Here is an 18,560-nt window from a genome sequence, read left to right on the forward strand (position 1 = left end):
GGTATCGCCGCATTCAGAATCAATCAAGTTATAAAATTAGTTAATTTGATCGGTAAACGGCGTAGCGAAAAAAAAAGTCAAAACACCAGAACTACTTTTCTTTGGGTCATCACAACATTGCGTTAAAATGCAATAACGGGAGATCAAAAGATTGTATCTACATCAAAAAGGTATCATTAAAAACGTCAGCTTTGCACACAAAAAATAAGCCCTCACCCAACCCGAGATTACGAAAAATGGAGACACTACGGGTCTCGGAAAGTGACGCAATTTTTATAATTTTTTTCTTTTTTATCAAACTTTGTTTTTGTATTTACATGGTGAAAACAAAATCCAATCTATACATGTTTGGTATCTACAAACTCGTAATGAACCGGAGAATCATAATGGCAGTTCAGTTTTAGCATTTTGTGAACATGGTTAAAAAAATCCAAAAAAATGTTTTGCTATTGCACTTTTTTTTGCAATTTCACCACTCTTGAAATTTTTTTCCCGTTTCTAGTACACAACATGGTAATACCAATGGTGTCGTTAAATAGTATAACTCGTCCCGCAAAAAATAAGCCTTCACCTGGCCATATTGATGGAAAAATATCTCTTCCTGCAGCCGACACTGGCATGTGTACTAACATTACCTGCGGTGATATCACAATCATGTGATCATCACATGGTTCTGGTTAAATACCTGGACATGTGAGACAGTCTGTGTGGTGTCTTGGGAGAGGAAGTACTCCCACATAGCTCCAAGGAGGAGCAGAGGACATTGCCAGGTGCCTGCAGGTTGAGATATGGTGAGCACACTCCCTCCCACTCTATGAGTGCTCACATAAAACCAGCCCATGTATGCAGCTAACTTTAACTCTCCAAAGGGTATGTGCACACGCTGCGGATTCTGCTGCGTTTCCGGCTCTGCAGAAACGCAGCAGATTTTGCTGCGTTGTACAGTACCTTTATTTCCTATGGAAATTAAAAAAAGCTGTGCACATGCTGCGTTTTTTTCCGCGCGGTTTTGCTGCGGTTTACAATCCGCAGCATGTCAATTGTTTGGTGCAGAAACGCTGCGGTTTTACACCTCATCCATTATGAGGTGTAAAACCGCAGGGCAAAACCGCAGAAAAAACGCAGATAATCCGCAGATAAACCGCAGAAAAACCGCAGCACTTTGTCCTGCGGATTTCCTGCGGTTTTCTCTACAAAATCCGCAGAGACTAAAAACTACGTGTGCACATACCCAAACACTTAGTGTGCTGGAGGAAAAATATCCTGGTTTCATACCACTGACACCAACATGTGTAGTGACCCATATCTCCCCTCATATACTGTGCCAGTGACCCTGTCACAACAATCCGGAGTTAGTTCATGGCTACCAGTTATAGCTTTGCTTCTAACCTTGCTACTGGTTCTGCTTATTATTATTATTTATTATTATAGCACCATTTATTCCATGACGCTTTACATGTGAAGAGGGGTATACATAAAGTAATCTTAAACAATATAAGTCATGATGGGTACAAGAGGAGAGAGGACCCTGCCCACGAAGGCTCACAATCTACAAGGAATGGGTGAGGGTAGAGCTGGTCGTGCAGTGGCTTGGTCGATCAGTGGTTATTGCAGGTTGTAGGCTTGTCGGAAGAGGTAGGTCTTCGGGTTCCATTTGAAGGTTTCCATGGTAGACGAGAGTCTAATATATTATGGTAGAGAGTTCCAGCATAGGGGTGATGCGCGGGAGAAATTGTGTATGCGATTGTGGGAAGAGGAGATAAGAGGGGAGTAGCGAAGGAGAGCTTATGAGGATCGGAAGTTGCGTGCTGGTAAGTACCAGGAGACGAGGTCACAGATGTATGGAGGACACAGGTTGTGGATGGCTTTGTAAGCCATGGTTAGGGTTTTGAACTTGAGTCTTTGGGGAGCCAGTGCAGAGATTGACAGATGGGAGAGGCAGGGGAATAGCAGGGGGACGGGTGAATTAGTCGGGCAGCAGAGTTTAGAATAGATTGGAGGGGTGCGAGAGTGTTAGAGGGGAGGTCACAGTGCAGGAGGTTGCAGTAGTCAAGGCGGGAGATGACTAGGGTTTTTTCAGATTCTTGGTTGAGAAATGTAAGGATCCGTGAAATATTTTTTGAGTTGAAGTCATCAGGAAGTGGAAAGGGCTTGGATATGTGGTTTGAAGGAGGTATTCTGCTGTATTAGTGAATCTCCTGTTATTGACGCCTGATTGATTTCTAACTACCCTCTTGCCTAATGATTTTGCCTACGATTCTGGATCTCTGCACTACATCTCATGACACAGAGTATCAGAAACCTCCCAAAAAGCACCCTTCTACAAACTACACCCCACAAGGAATTGTTCTAGGGGCATTGTGAGATGGTAGTTTTATTTGGAGTTTAATGGGTAGTAGAGTAGAATTAGGCTACAATTAGGTGGCAGGCTAATCAGAGGAAATGGAAAAATATAATTAATAATCTCTGGAAGTATTGTATTTTTTACGCAATCCTTTACAAACATGCAAAGCTTCTCGGGGCAGGTGTCATATTGATACGTGTTCTTTTGTATTTCCCTTTTGGAACATAACTTTTTGGGGACCTTCCTCTTTTTTCTGTTTGGTGAACTTCACTGGGGAAATGTTACCCTGGTACAATATGGCTACCTTCACTTTCATAAGTACTGGCACACCTCCCTATTTCCAAAAATTGGCGACTGGATTACTGCCTCCTGAAACTGAAAGAGTATGCCAGTGTGACTTATTGATTGTGAAAGCATGTACAGTTATGTGCAAAATAATAGCAGTCTAACATCAGTAATGTATTTAACTACTGTTTTTGGCAGAATATATCATACACCGTGGGAAAAAATTAATGACCAGGTGTAGGTGAGTAATGGGCTAATTGGATATAATTTACTCATTTAATTAATAGCATCATGTAGTTCAATTAGTGAGGTCATTCATTCTGTGAAGAAACAGGTGTCAATTTTAGCCCCCTATTTAAAGAAGGAGGGTTGCAAATGTACCTGCTGGTTTTAGCCCTTGCTCAGTGAGTAAAATGAACCATAGTACTGAAGTAGAAAGAACTTTAATCAACAAGTTGATTGGAAAGAGGAAAACATAAAGCAGTGCAGACAATAATTAGCTGCTAAGCTGAAAAGATTTCCAGTACTTTAAAGGGAATCTGTCACCTATTTTTTCGACTATAAGATGCGGCCACCGCCATCAGGGGCTTATCTACAGCATTCTGTAATGCTGTAGATAAGCCCCCAATGTAACCTGAAAGAGAAGAAAAATTAGTTACATTATACTCACCCAGGGGCGGTCTGAGTCTGGTCCGGGTCCGATGGGTGTCGCGGTCCGGTCCAGCGCCTCCCATCTTCTAGTGATGATGTCCTCTTCTTTGTTTCCCGTCGCGGCTCCGGCACAGGCGCACTGCTCTGCCCTGTTGAGGGTAGAGCAGAGTACTGCAGTGGACAGGCGCCGGACCTCTCTGACCTTTCCCGGCGCCTGCGCACTGCAGTACTCTGCCCTGCCCTCAACAGGGCAGAGCAGTGCGCCTGCGCCGGAGCCGCGACGGGAAGCAAAGAAGAGGACATCATCGCTAGAAGATGGGAGGCGCCGGACAACGACACCCTCCGGACCCGGACCGCCCCTGGGTGAGTATAATATAACTCATTTTTCTTCTCTTTCAGGTTACATCAGCAACTTATCTACAGCATTACAGAATGCGGTAGATAAGCCCCTGATGGCGGTGGCCGTAGCTTATAGTCGAAAAAATAGGTGACAGATTCCCTGTTAAACTGACAAACAAAATCCGAAACACATGGTAGGAAAAGAAACGTTCCTCCATCCACATAGATCATAGAATCAGAAGAATGGCAAAGAAACATCCAATGAGCAGCCCTAGGGAGAAGGGAGATCAAAGAACATCTTCAGTCATCAGTGAGTCCTACAACCATCAGAAGCCTACATGAAGCTAAACTATTTGTAAAAACCGTCATAAAGAACCATTGCTGAAAAAAAAGACATATTGAAAAGGTTACAGTTTACCAAAGAATTCATTGACCGGCCTAAAGATAAGTGGTGTAACATTTTGTGGACAGATAACAGCAAGATGGTTCTTATTGGGTCAAAGGCCACAGACAGTTTGTGAGACGGACGACCCATAAACAGTGAGTTCAAGCCACAAAACACTGTGAAGACTGTAAAACATGAAGGTGCAAGCAGAATGGTTTGGGGATGTTTCTCATACTATGGAGTTGGCACCATGGATCACTTTGAATATATCACAATACTAGAAGATGTCATGTTGCCTTAGGCTGGGTTTGCATCGCGTTAGGTACCATCCGTTTAACGGATCCGTTACAAAGCGGCACTAACGCAATGTAACGGATCCGTTAACGCACCCATTGCCAGCCATCCTAAGTCGCATGTCAAAATCGGCATGCGTTAGCGATAATGCGTTACTTTGTGACGCACCCTCGAACGCGGTCTACCGCGTTTTTGGGTACGTTAGGTCTAATGCACAGCGAACGGACGTGTTCGCTATGCATAGACCTCTATTACAAATGCTACTATGCATTAGCGAATGTGTACAAAAAATCGTACAAAAAAATAGATTTTGGACATCAGCATTAGCACATCTGTTTAACGGATCCGTTAAACGGATGGCACTATCGCGATGTGAACCTAGCCTTATGCTGAAGAAGAAATGCCCTGTATGTAAATGGTCTATACTATATGTATCCATCTATATACAGTGCACTGTCCAGTATGTATGTATTCTATACTATGTGTATATTAATACACAGTGCATTGTTCTGTACATATAGTCATGGCCAAAAGTGTTGGCGCCCTTGAAATTGTTCCAGAAAATGAAATATTTCTCCCAGAAAATTATTGCAATTTCACTTTTTTTTTTTATTATACCCATGTTTATTTCTTTTGTGTGTATTGGAACAACACAAAAAATAACGGATGGAAATAATGAATGGATGCTCCATTTCTGGGACGGTTGCGGGCTGCTACTTTTAGACTAGGGATGGCCAATATCCATGGTCCCCTCCCAGTCTGAGAATACCAGCCCCCAGCTGTCCCCTTTAGCTTGGCTGGTTATCAAAACTGAGGAAGACCCCACGTCATTTTTTAGAATTATTTAAATAATTTAAAAAAAAAAATCGCATGGGAACCCCTCTATTTTTGATAATCAGCCAATATAAAGTTGACAGCCGGGGGCTGCAGCCTGCAGCTGTCAGCTTTGCCTGTGTTACTTATCAAAAATAGACAAAACCCCCATGTGTCTTTTTCTTTTTTAAACAGAGTGCGCCGGCAAGTCACAGCCATGCCAGTACTTGACATGGCTGTGACTGAGTCGATAGTGCCCAAACAGGAAAGCTTGGTGATTTACTGCACTGCTGCCTTTCAACAAGCTTTGTTCTGGCTTCCAAACTCGGACAGTAACACAGACTTGCAGGAGAATTCCATGTTTGGGGTCCGTGCATGGATAATAGGTGTGCGGTACGGAACCCAATCTTTACCATTCGGGTTCTCCAATATCTAACCACTAACCAAACAATACCATGAAGACCAAAGAGATCTCCAAACAAGTCAGGGACAAAGTGATTGAGAAGTACAAATCAGGGCTTGGTTATAATAAAAAAATCCCAATCCCTAGAGATTCTCCGTAGCACCATCAAATCCATTATCAACAAATGAAAAGAACATGGCACCACAACCAACCTGTCAAGAGAGGATTGCCCACCAAAACTTTGCCAAAAGAAACTGCTTAAATGTGTGGAGGAAGGTGATGTGGTTAGATGAGACCAAAATTGATATTTTTGGCCACCATGGTAAACACTATGTCTGGCACCAAACCAACACAGCTCATCATCCTAAGAAGACCATCCCCACAGTGAAACATGGTGGCAGAATTTTGCTGTGAGGATCAATTTTGGCAGCAGGGACATGTAAAATGGTCCCAGTCGAGGGGAAGATGGATGGTGCGAAATACAGGGTTATTCTTGAGCATAACCTGTTTTAGTCTGTCAGTGATTTGAGACTGGGATGGAGGATCACCTTCCAACAAGACAATGACCCACAGCATACTGCTAAAGCAACACTTGATTTAAGGGGAAATGTGTAAATATTTTGGAGTGTCTGAGTCAAAGACCAGACTTTAATGCAATTGAGAATCTGTGATCAGACTTGAAGATTGCTGTTCACCAGAGGAAACTGTCTAACTTGAAGGAGCTGGAGCAGTTTTGCCTTGAGGAATGGGCTAAAATCCTAGTGGCAAGATGTGGAAAGCTCATAGAAAGTTATCCAAAAAGACTTGCCACTGTAAAAAAAGAGGTTCCACAAAGTACTGATTTTAGGGGGGTGAATAGTTATGCACACTGAAGTTTTCAGTTATTATATCCTATTTGTTGTTTGCTTCACAAGAAAAAGAAAAAAACAAATGTACAAATGTTCACAGTCATAGACATGTTCTTTAAATGAACTGATGTAAAAGCACAAAATAAAAGTAAAATTCCAGGTTGCGAGGTAGCAGTAGCAAAACGCCAAGGGGGTGAATACTTTTGCAAGCTACCGTATACTGTATATCTATATACTGTGCACTGTCCTGTTTGTGTATATTATGTACTTACACATTTGGATATGCACACGGCTCTGCTCGGTACAGTTCATACATGCACAGCTCTGCTCCGTACACATTGTACACACACAGCTCCGCTCCATACACACATCCTTTCTTAGTACACCTCACACGGCTCCTCTCCATACGCATAGTACACTCATGGCTCCACTCCGTACACACACAGCTCTGCTTCTGTATACACATGGCTCTTCTCTGTACACCCCATACACACACGGCTCTGCTCTGTACATTTAGTACACACACGGCTCCGCTCCGTACACGTTGAATACACACGGCTCCTCTTGTACACACACCAGCTCCGTTCCATACACCTCATACACACAGCTCCGCATTGTACACATACAGCTCCACTTCGTACACGTCATACACACACAGCTACGCTCTGTACGCCTCGTACACACAGCTCCGCTCCTTACACACACGGCTCCGCTCCGTACACCTCGTACACACATGGCTCTGCTCCGTACACCTTGTACACACACGGCTCCGCTCCGTACACCTTGTACACACACGGCTCTGCTCCGTACACCTCGTACACACACACGGCTCCGCTCCGTACACCTCGTACACACACGGCTCCGCTCCGTACACCTTATACACACGGCTCTGCTCCGTACACCTCGTACACACACGGCTCCGCTCTGTACACCTCGTACACACACGGCTCTGCTCCGTACCCCTCGTACACAAACAGCTCCGCTCCGCACACCTCGTACACACACGGCTCCGCTCCGTACACCTCGTACACACATGGCTCTGCTCCGTACACCTTGTACACACACGGCTCCGCTCCGTACACCTTGTACACACACGGCTCTGCTCCGTACACCTCGTACACACACACGGCTCCTCTCCGTACACCTCGTACACACACGGCTCCGCTCCGTACACCTCATACACACGGCTCTGCTCCGTACACCTCGTACACACACGGCTCCGCTCCGTACACCTCGTACACACGGCTCCGCTCCGTACACCTCGTACACACATGGCTCTGCTCCGTACACCTCGTACACACACGGCTCTGCTCCGTACACCTCGTACACACACGGCTCTGCTCCGTACACCTCGTACACACACGGCTCCGCTCCGTACACCTCGTACACACACGGCTCCGCTCCGTACACCTCGTACACACACGGCTCCGCTCCGTACACCCCGTACACACACGGCTCCGTACACCTCGTACACACGCAGCTCTGCTCCGTACACCTCGTACACACACGGCTCTGCTCCGTACACCTCGTACACACGCGGCTCTGCTACATCCCCCCTGTAAACCCCTCCTGACCCCACACAGAAACTTCCCCTCATCCAGCACCATGACAACCAGCACAGCAGAGTCCTGCATACACTGAGGCCCCTGATCATGTGACCCCTGACTCCTCCCCTCCTGTGACCTCATCCCAGGTCCTGTGCGCACAGAGCAGCCATATATGTGGAGTGCGGCTCTGCGGGTGGAGGTAGGTGCTGGAGCTCACATAGATATAGGGTCACTTTTCCTTCTCGTCATTGTCCGGTTTTCACCATTTCCGCTCCCTGTTTTGGTTCTTTAATCTTCGGGGTCGCTCTTCTTCACCTATACATATAGATATTGGACATAGACCTGAGCGGAGATTTCCCGGGGTCAGTCTGGTGATAGCGGACTGGGCAGGCGCGGACGTCATCCGTGTGCTGCGATTTTGTTTTTTATTCATGTAGCCACTTATTTGCTCCATTCATGAGATTGGCCTCTAAATTCTCCCGACGTTGCACCTTTCTCCATCTTTTCTGTGGACCGTCAGTTGGACGTGTCATTTTCCCCATAGGACATGTGATTGCTCCTACGTGGTGTGTATACGGCCAGAATGCGGCACATCAGGATTAACCCCTTGGTGGCACTGGTTCATTTTTGGTTTATCCTTGTATCTGAAAGGCCATCAATTTTTACCTTTTTGATTTTCCGTATATTTGTATGAGGGCTTGTATTCTCCAGAACGATAATAGTATTGGTCTTTTCATATAGGCCTAAGGGACTTGTTGGGCCCCTTAGGCTCCAGGACCCGGGTGTGATTTCAACCCCTGCACATACACTGTGTTCCAAATTATTATGCAAAACATATTTCCTCATATCTTCTCTAAATTACCTATATGAATTGCAGTCATTGTTATTTTCCAGTCATCTAATATTCTAGTATAATTGCAATGTTTTTGAACAAACTGCCTATGAAAACAGAATATTTTTAAAAATAAGAAACACTCAAAATGCATGTTCCAAATTATTATACACAGCAGAGTTTTCAACCTGTTTATTTTTATTTTGAACAAAAAAATGGTCAATTGTGAAATTATAAGCATTATCAGCTTATTACAAAATGAAATCAAACAGTTTTCAAGTCAAAACTTTATTCTAGGTGATGTTACATTTGCACATAGGACCCCTTGTTGGAAAGAAGCTTCTGAACTCTCTCATCCATTGAATTTGTCAGTTTTTGGATGGTTTGTGCTTCAGTTGTTTTGCATGTGGACAGAATACCCTCCCAGAGCTGTTGCTTAGATGTGATCTGCCTCCCGCCATCATAGACACTCCTTTTGATGATGCTCCAGAGGTTCTCAATGGGGTTGAGGTCAGGGGAAGATGGTGGCCACACCATAAGTTTGTCCTCTTTTATGCCCATAGCAGCCAGAGATGCAGATGTGTTATTTGCAGCATGAGGCGGTGCATTATCATGCATGAAAATGATCTTGCTGCGGAAAGCACGGTTCTTCCTCTTGAACCATGGCAGGAAGTGCTGTTTTAGAAACTCCACATAGATTATGGAGTTCATCTTTACCCCTTCAGGGATCCTAAAGGGGCCGACAATCTCTCTCCCCATGATTCCAGCCCAAAACATTACTCCACCTCCTCCTTGTTGGCGTCTTAGCCGTGTTTTCATGGGGTGTCCATCAACCAGCCATCCTTCACTCCATCCATCTGGACCATTGAGCATTGCACGGCACTCATCGGTGAACAAAACAGTTTGGAAGTCAGTCTTCATGTATCGTTTGGCCCACTGGAGTCGTTTCTGCTTGTATGCAGTGGATAGAGGTGGTCGACAGGATGGCTTACGCACAGCTGCAAACCTCTGAAGGACCCTGCATCTTGTTGTTCGGGGGACGTTGGAGGCACCAGCAGCTTCAAAAACTTGTCTGCTGCTATGACAAGGCATTTTTGCAGCTGCTCTTTTAACCTGACGCAATTGCCTGTTGGAAAGAGTCCTCAATTTATCCTTATCAGCACGCACACGTGTGTGCTGGGAATCAGCTACATACTTCTTGATTGTGCGATGATCACGATGAAGTGTCTTGGCAATGTTGATTGTAGTCATACCTTGACCTAAATACTCCACAATTTGTTGCTTCTCAGCAGCCGACACATCCTTTTTCTTTCCCATTTTGGCAAAGAATGTAGGCTGCTTAATAATGTGGAACAGCCTTCTTAAGTAGTCTTGCCTTTATTTGGACACACCTGCCAAACTAATTTGCACAGGTATCTGCAATTGCTTTCAGTGATATAAAGAGCCCTGACACACATCACCATCAATGAGTTTAAATGACAAACAAAAAAATTCTAACCTTATCAACTCTTTTTGCATAATAATTTGGAACACACTTTATTGTAGTTATGGCTCTGACCATGTGGCGTAAATAATATGGATCACTATTAGGTTGTTTCAGGGGGTGTTTGGGGTATCTACAGTAGATAGAGGTATCACCTCTGGTGGAGGACTTGACAGCTCTCCTATCTTTGGTCCTCATCTGATGCTCAACTCTCACCTGTACCTCCAAGTAGCTGCTAGCATGCGGCAGCGGGTACACCCCGGGACACCGCCTCGGCTTTTATGTTCATGTATGAGGGCAGGGACGGACTGAGACTGAAATTCAGCCCTGGCATTTGAAATCACACAGCTCCATTGTGTCCCCACCCCGGAGCATCAGATGGAGATATGTTTATTATACTACCCTGCCAAGATTTACTACAAGACCAATATTTATAATAATGCCAATAATATTGCTATACAAGATTACATAATTATAATGTCAAAATAATAATATTGCAATATTACAAATACCAACAAACCATAACAAATATTACCAGCATATGCAGTGTAGATAATGGCATCATACTGATCATTAAAGGGGTTGAGGTTAAAGTCTATGTAACTTCAGACTTCCGAATCCTCATAGCGCATGCTTTATGTGACCGTAAATGTGCGATTTTTACACCTCCGACCACATTCTGACTGACTGTACTCAGCTTTGTTCATTTCACTTGTACTGAGCGAGGCCAGGTACGTCTAGTTAGCACGTGACCGCATGTATGCAAATCAGGAGCGTAACTAGAGTAGGTGCGAGGGTTGCAGTTGTACCTGGGCTCTGAAGGCTAGGGGAACCCAAACGTCCCTTTGGCCTATATAAAAAGACCAATGCTATTAAAGGCTTGCAATAATTGCGAGCCCCATTAAAGCTTTTGCTTTGGAGACCATGCTGTTCAACTTACGCGACTGAACATGATCACCAACTCCCAGTGCCGACACCGGAGAATCCTCGCAGAGCATTGCACTAAAATGCAACACGTTGTGTTTGGAGCAGGTCGGCGCACCGTCAAAAGGACGCATGCGGCAGCAAAAGCATACCTGCGCACGGCCTTTGTACCCAATTCTAAAGATAGGGTACGCAGGTCGCATGCACCGTCAGGCGCCCATAGGTGGAGCTGACCGGAGGGGGTGTAGCAGGGGGCGGAGCTTCATGGCAAGCGTCCGCTGCGCCTCTAAACGCTAGTGTGAAACTAGCCTAAGCGGCGCCACGTGATCTCTCCGGAAAAGCTGCTGGAAGCCAGAACCGTGGAGATGCTGCGAAGACGCTGGGACCACCGAGACGCTGGTGGGTGAGTAGGATGTCTTCTGGAAGCTGGCGGCTGTCACTATGCACTGCTATAAGAGAAATGAATATTCATTTCTCTTTAGCAGCAGGCATAGTTACAGCCGCCGACTCCTGCCTCCTGCGACCCACTGCTCCACCTCTCCCCCTCCCCCACCAGTTTTCTGGACAATTGACTCGTGTATAAGCCGAGGGGGGCATTTTCAGCACAAAAAAAAGTGCTGAAAAACTTGGCTTATACACGAATATATACGGTATGTGTATATTGTGCAGGTTCTCACCGATAACGAGTGTCATTCATTTTCCCATTTCCTTTGCATTCGGTCCAAACCACCTTGACCTCTTATTCCATCCATTACTCGTCCCTGCAAAATGTAACACACAGACATCTTCACTTTACTGATTTTCCGGGACCCTCCTCATATTCTACAACCTCTACACAAACCACAACTTGTCATGCCTTATAACAATTCCCCTGTGCCGCCTTTAATACTGCTCCCCCTTGACCTCTTATAATAATGACCCTGTACCTCCTTATAGTAAAAAAAATCCCTTGTGCTCTTTCTTATATTAATAATAATGACTCCTTGCTTCCCCATAATGATAACAGTCCCCATTTTGTGCCTCCTTATAATAATGACCCTCAGTGCCTCTTTATTGTAATAATGCTCCCAAGCAGGGGCGAACATAGAAATAACAGGCGCCCAATAGAAAAAGTCCTACCATGTCACAGTCAAAGAGCATATCTCCCAAAATTTTAAGAAATGTAGAAGGAAATGTATTGCAGCACTGGACAGTTATTTTGCCCCTACTGAAGCCCTTAAGTGGTCTCACTCACTGATACCCCTTTCATGACCCCCGTAAAGTATTATGCCCCCACAAAGTGGGATGACCCCACACAGTATGATTACCCCACACAGTAAGATTGTCACCACAACCTCCCATACAGTATGGTATCCACCACAGCCACCAATATACAGTATGAGAGGCACCACAAACCCTCACACAGTATGATGTCCACCACAGGTCCCTATATAAAGACTGATGTCCATCAAAGCCCCCTGTACAGCATGAGGATCCCAGAGCCCCCAAACTGTATGATGGTCACCACAGCCCCCAAAGTAGTATAATGCACTCCATAGACAGTATAATGTCACCCCACAGCCACCCCACACAGCATGGTGTCCACCACAACCACCCTACTTGGTAAGCTGGTCACCCCACACAGTATGATAGATCCACCATACACTGTGAAGATCCCTCGTAATCCCAGTACTGTATGATGGTCCTCCCACCGACCTCTATATAGTATGATTGTCCGCCTGACAGCCCCCCATATATTATGATGGTCCCTCCAACAGCCCCCTATATATCATGATGGTCCCCGAACACCCCCATATAGTATAATGGTACACCTCACAGCTCATAACATATTATGATAATATATGCAAAACACAAGCCGCGGAGACACCATCACATGTTTCTCAACGCAAGCAATGACTAGCCAGGTCCTTCCCCGGGAGAGATCAACCACGGGAAGGGCAGTCTCCAATGAAGGGAACTACCTATGCCAAAACATGGTATCCATCCACAGACAGCTGTTTCGGGGTATTGCCCCTCATCAGTGTGGAGTAGGAAACTGGCCAGTAGGAGCAATGCCTAGTAGAAGACTGTGAAAAATGAGGATGAATGAACTCAGGGAGATCAACATCCAACACTGCGGAGAAACCATCACATGTTTCACATGTTTCTCAACGCAGTGATTCTAGGGCAATGCCCCCACCCTTATGGGAAATATGTAAATATATGCAAAACACAAGCCGCGGAGACACCATCACATGTTTCTCAACGCAAGCAATGACTAGCTAGGTCCTTCCCTGGGAGGGAACAGCCACGGGAAGGGCAGTCTCCAATGAAGGAAACCACCTATGCCAAAACATGGTATCCATCCACAGACAGCTGTTTCGGGGTATTGCCCGAACATATTATGATGGCACAATTCACAGCCCCTATATAGTATGATGGTACCCCCAACAATCCCCCATATATTATGTTTCACCTCATAGCCCCCCTACAGTATAAAGTATTATGGTCCACATCACAGCCCCCAATATAGTATGATGGTCCATCCAACAACATCCCCCATATAGTATGATGTTGCAACAAACAGCTCCTTATATATTATGATAGTACACCTCACAGCTCCTATTTAATATGAAGGTACCCCTAACAGCCCCCCATGGTTCATGTCATAGTCCCCTATATAGCATGATGTCCACGTCACAGTCTCCCGTATCGTATGGTGGTCGACCCCACAGCTCCTTATATACTATGATGGTCCAACTCACAGAACCCTATATAGTGTGATGGTTCCCCACAACCCCTCCCCAAAAATGAAAAAAATCCCTATACTCACCTAATCCAGACATCTCATCCTCTGCAGTGTATGACTACTCTTTTATCCATTCTAGCAGGGGATGCTGGCAGCGCGATGCAGTGACTTCATTGCACTGCCGACATCATCTGTTAGTGCTGGCCTCTGGCAGGTTACAGCCAAAAAGGATGCCCACAGCCTGAAGAGGAAAGTGACGGAGCCAGCGACTTTGTGCTTCATCACAACTGTTAACAGTATTGGCTTACTGAGGATGCAGATTCTACTAACGATATAGCAGACAAGGCAGTCCACAATCAGACAGGCCCTTCTGGCATTTGCCAGAATTGTCAGATGGCCAGTTCAGCCCTGTATGAGGGCTTACGTTTTACTGGACTTGTCAAGTAAAGTTGTGAAACATACCTTGCTGGTGAGAAACATGCCTCTGGCCTGATGAAGGCACTGCTTTAATGGCGAAACTCATAGTATGTGTTTCTACAGACATAATAAGCTTGAGGGGATCTTGCGGATTGATAGGATCAAATCTGCTTTCAAATCAGCTCTTTTCAGCTCAGGAAAATGGATGTGAGCAGAGCCAGAAAAAAGCAGCTCTCATCACTGTGGCGCTTGGTGACCCCTTGTCAGAGCGAAAACGCTTAGTTCATCTTGCCAACTACTTGTTTGGCATCCAACTCCACCTCTCTATTCCTGGATTGACAGCTCTGGCTTTACACGAGTCAGAGAATGGCGGAGATGGATAGAAATCAAGTAGGTGGGTATGAGCACTGAGCTCCTGTGCTTTTCTTGAATAGTCTTGTTGTGCTGGCAGACTCCCTTTATCCCATTAATGGGAGGTTAATGCATTAACTAGAGGCATACCAGCACTTTTTGAGTTTGGATTGTCCAGCTGTCAAAGAAACCTTATCACCTGAAGGTGTGTAAGGTCTTATTCAGACGTCCAACTTTTGTGTCTGATCGCTATCCATGATTTTCGCATTTGATTTGGAACCACCATGGCAAATCCGTTTGCGCTGAGTAAAAATGAAGCGCAGTGGTACTGGGTACGAGATTTCTATTAATCCCATCCACTATTGCTGGATCTGTAAGATACTGCGTTTTTGACGCAACTAAAACACACAGAGTCAAAGGCTCATCATGGGAATGATTTTTTTAAAATTATAGAGCGTAAAAAACTCACCCATTGTGGAAATGTAGCCTTATAGTTTTTGGCTGTAAGTTCCACTCCTGGTTTATTATTAGTTTTCACAGATAATTTTTTTGGGGAAAATACTTTCAGGGCGTCTTGTTTCTTGTCTCTGGTACAGCATCTAATAGAACCTTCTAACAATACCTGCAGGCTTAGCCTTGGTTTTCTATAGAAGAAAGAAAACATGATTTTATAAAGCTGATATATAGCTGATATATAAGAAGTAATACAACATATTGGTAAATTACGTGTTATAATAGCTTTTGTGAAGCTGGGTAGTCAAGAGTGATAACTACATAAGGGACCCAAAAACAATATTTGAAAGGCAAAAACTGAAATCGGATAAAATCAAAAGGACTTGACAGTGTAAATTGCCAATAAAAAGTTAAAGTTTATTATTATTCAAAGATAAGATAACAAAAGGAACTAGATATGTATTTCCTGAAGGAAGTACAGATAGTGGTTTGAAATGGTGCCCGGGCTGCCCCTTTAAGAGAGACTTGCGTGCTGCCCCTGCAAGACTTTCAAGTCAGGATCCGTTTTAACTGTGGGTGACTCTCAGGGGCCACTTTGGCCTCAGGGTCTGATTTGGTGGGTTGGGCCCCTCAGGATCCGTTTCGGTGGCCTTGGCTCCTCAGGGCTTGAATTGGTGGCCGGGATCCCTCAGGGTTTGATTTTGTGGGTGTGTCCCCTCAGGGTCTGATTTTGTGGGTGTGGCCCATCAGCGTCCGATTTTGTGGGTGGGGCCCCTCAGTGTCCGATTTTGCGGGTGGGGCCCCTCAGGGTCTGATTTGGTGCCCCGAGCCTCTCAAGGTCCAATTTTGTGACCGGGGCCCCTCAGGGTCCGATATTGTGGCCGGGGCCCCTCAGGGTCCGATTTTGTGGCCTGGACCCCTCAGGGTCCGATTTTGTGGTTGGGGCCCCACAGGGGGGCCTCTCAGGGTCTGATTTGGTGGGCGGGGCCACTCTGGGTCTGATTTTGTGGGCGGGGCCACTCTGGGTCTGATTTTGTGGGCGGGGCCACTCTGGGTCTGATTTTGTGGGCGGAGCCCCTCAGGGTCCGATTTAGTGGGCGGGGCCACTCTGGGTCTGATTTGGAGGCCAGGGTGGCTCAGTCTCCATTTTGTAGGCCAGGGTCGATCAGCCTCCGATTTGGAGCCTGGGGTCACTCAGCTTTCGATTTGGCGCGCCGGCCCTTTAAGACTCATTTTGGTGCGCCGGCCCTTTAAGAATCACTTAGGCGCGTCGGCCGTTTAAGAGCCAGTTTGGCGCACTGGGCTTCTAAATCCACTTTGGCGCATATTCTCTCTCAGGCGCATGCGTCATGTGATGAAGCTAGATTTGCATTTGTGCTCTGGGTTTCGCTTTAAGAGCTGATATTATCTGCCAGAAACTCTGTCCTGGAGGCGTTGGTATAGTAACTGGGTGTGCCTGCGCATATCAATGAGCTTAACTGCTATTTGAATCGCCTCACGACTGCCCCAAGTTTTCCCTATGGCAAAATTTTCCAATTGAAATGCATTGAGACAGTGCATTCCAAAGACAGGAAAATGTTTTTTCAAACTCAAATTGCGGAAAAACTATAAATCTGATCGACATGAAAAACACTTAGCACACCTCTCGTGAATGCTGGCTTCGAAACGAAACCTCAACGGAGTCTGTTCGTGTAGCGGTTCAGGCTGCATTAATTGCGGAAATCAACTGAATAGTAATACTAGATGTGTATTTCCTGAAGGAAGTACAGATAGTGGTTTGAAATGGTGCCCGGGCTGCCCCTTTAAGAGAGACTTGCCTGCTGCCCCTGCAAGACTTTCAACTCAGGATCCGTTTTAACTGTGGGTGCCTCTCAGGTGCCACTTTGGCCTCAAGGTCTGATTTGGTGGGTGGGGCCCCTCAGGATCCGATTCGGTGGCCTGGGCTCCTCAGGGCTTGAATTGCTGGCCGGGATCCCTCAGGGTCCAATTTTGTGGGTGTGGCCCCTCTGGGTCCGATTTTGTGGGTGTGGCCCCTCTGGGTCCGATTTTGTGGGTGGGGCCCCTCAGGGTCCGATTTTGTGGGTGGGGCCCCTCAGGGTCCGATTTTGTGGCCGGGGCCCCTCGGTCCGATTTTGTGGCCGGGGCCACTCTTGGTCCGATTTTGTGGCCGGGGCCACTCTTGGTCCGATTTGGTGGGCGGGGCCCCTCGGTGTCCGATTTGGTGGGCGGGGCCCCTCGGGGTCCGATTTGGAGGCTGGGGTCACTCAGCCTTCGTTTTGGAGCCTCGGGTCACTCAGCTTTCGATTTGGCGTGCTGGCCCTTAAAGACTCATTTTGGTGCGCCGGCCTTTAAGAATCACTTTGGCGCATCAGCCCTTTAAGAGACAGTTTGGCGCACTGGGCTTCTAAATCCACTTTGGCGAACATTCTCTCTCAGGGGCATGCGTCATGTGATGAAGCTCGATTTGTATTTGTGCTTTGGGTTTCGCTTCAAGAGCTGATATTATCTGGCAGAAACTGTGTCCTGGTGGGGTCATGTAAAGTTCGTAGGCGCTGGCATAGTAACTGGGTCTACCTGCGCATATCAATGAGCTTAACTGCTGCAACTGGTCCTCAAATTTGAATCGCCTAACGGCTGCCCCATGTATTCCTATGGCAAAATTTTCCCATTGAAATTCATTGAGACAATGCATTCCAATGACGAGAAAAAAAAATTTCAAACGCAAATTGCGCAAAAGCTACAAATTCGATCGACAAGAAAAATACTCACTGGGCTTCTAAGTCCACTTTGGCGCACATTCTCTCTCAGGGGCATGCTTCATGTGATGAGGCTAGATTTGCATTTGTGCTGTGGGTTTCGCTTTTAGAGCTGATATGTGGCAGAAGCTCTGTCCTGGGGGCGTCATGTGATGTTCGTACGCGTTGGCATAGTAAATGGGTGTGCCTGCGCATATCAATGAGCTTAACTGCCATTTCAATTGCCTCAGGGCTCGTTTTGCCATTTCCCATTGAAAAGCATTGGAGACAAAAAAAAAAATTTTCAAACGCAAATTGCGCAAAAACTACAAATCCGATCAACACGAAAAATACTTACCACACCTCTCGTGGACGCTGGCTTCGAAACAACACCTCAACGGAGTCTGTGCGTGTAGCGGTTCGGGCCGCATTAATTGCGGAAATCAACTGAATAAAAAGAAAAAGCAGCGTTCGGATTACAACATTAATACTAGATGTGTATTTCCTGAAGGAAGTACAGATAGTGGTTTGAAATGGTGCCCGGGCTTCCCCTTTAAGAGAGACTTGCCTGCTGCCCCTGCAAGACTTTCAACTCAGGATTCGTTTTAAGTGTGGGTGCCTCTCAGGGGACACTTTTGGCCTCAGGGTCTGATTTGGTGGGTGAGGCCCCTCAGGATCTGATTCGGTGGCCTGGGCTCCTCAGGGTTTGAATTGGTGGCTGGGATCCC

General features: G+C 46.0%; 1 protein-coding gene across 3 annotated transcripts in view; it reads left to right on the plus strand.

Moving 5' to 3' along the window:
• The first annotated feature begins 733 nt into the window (after positions 1–733).
• Positions 734–18,560, plus strand: part of LOC141055794 (uncharacterized) — an 80,774-nt gene continuing 62,947 nt past the window's right edge. Inside the window, exon 1 of one of the 3 annotated variants that reach the window (XM_073552506.1) lies at positions 734–791. Coding sequence is in view for 1 of the 3 variants with exons in the window: in XM_073552503.1 (XP_073408604.1) it covers positions 8,366–8,475 (110 nt within the window). In the remaining 2 variants the exon portion in view is untranslated. Of the gene's footprint in view, positions 792–8,141; positions 8,272–8,350; positions 8,476–18,560 lie in introns of those variants that run through there. The other 2 variants (XM_073552505.1, XM_073552503.1) reach the window with 2 other exon arrangements.

The sequence above is a fragment of the Dendrobates tinctorius genome, unplaced genomic scaffold (assembly GCF_039654945.1).
Source record: "Dendrobates tinctorius isolate UK_male_01 unplaced genomic scaffold, ASM3965494v1 ptg000192l, whole genome shotgun sequence".
Lineage (NCBI taxonomy): Eukaryota > Metazoa > Chordata > Amphibia > Anura > Dendrobatidae > Dendrobates > Dendrobates tinctorius.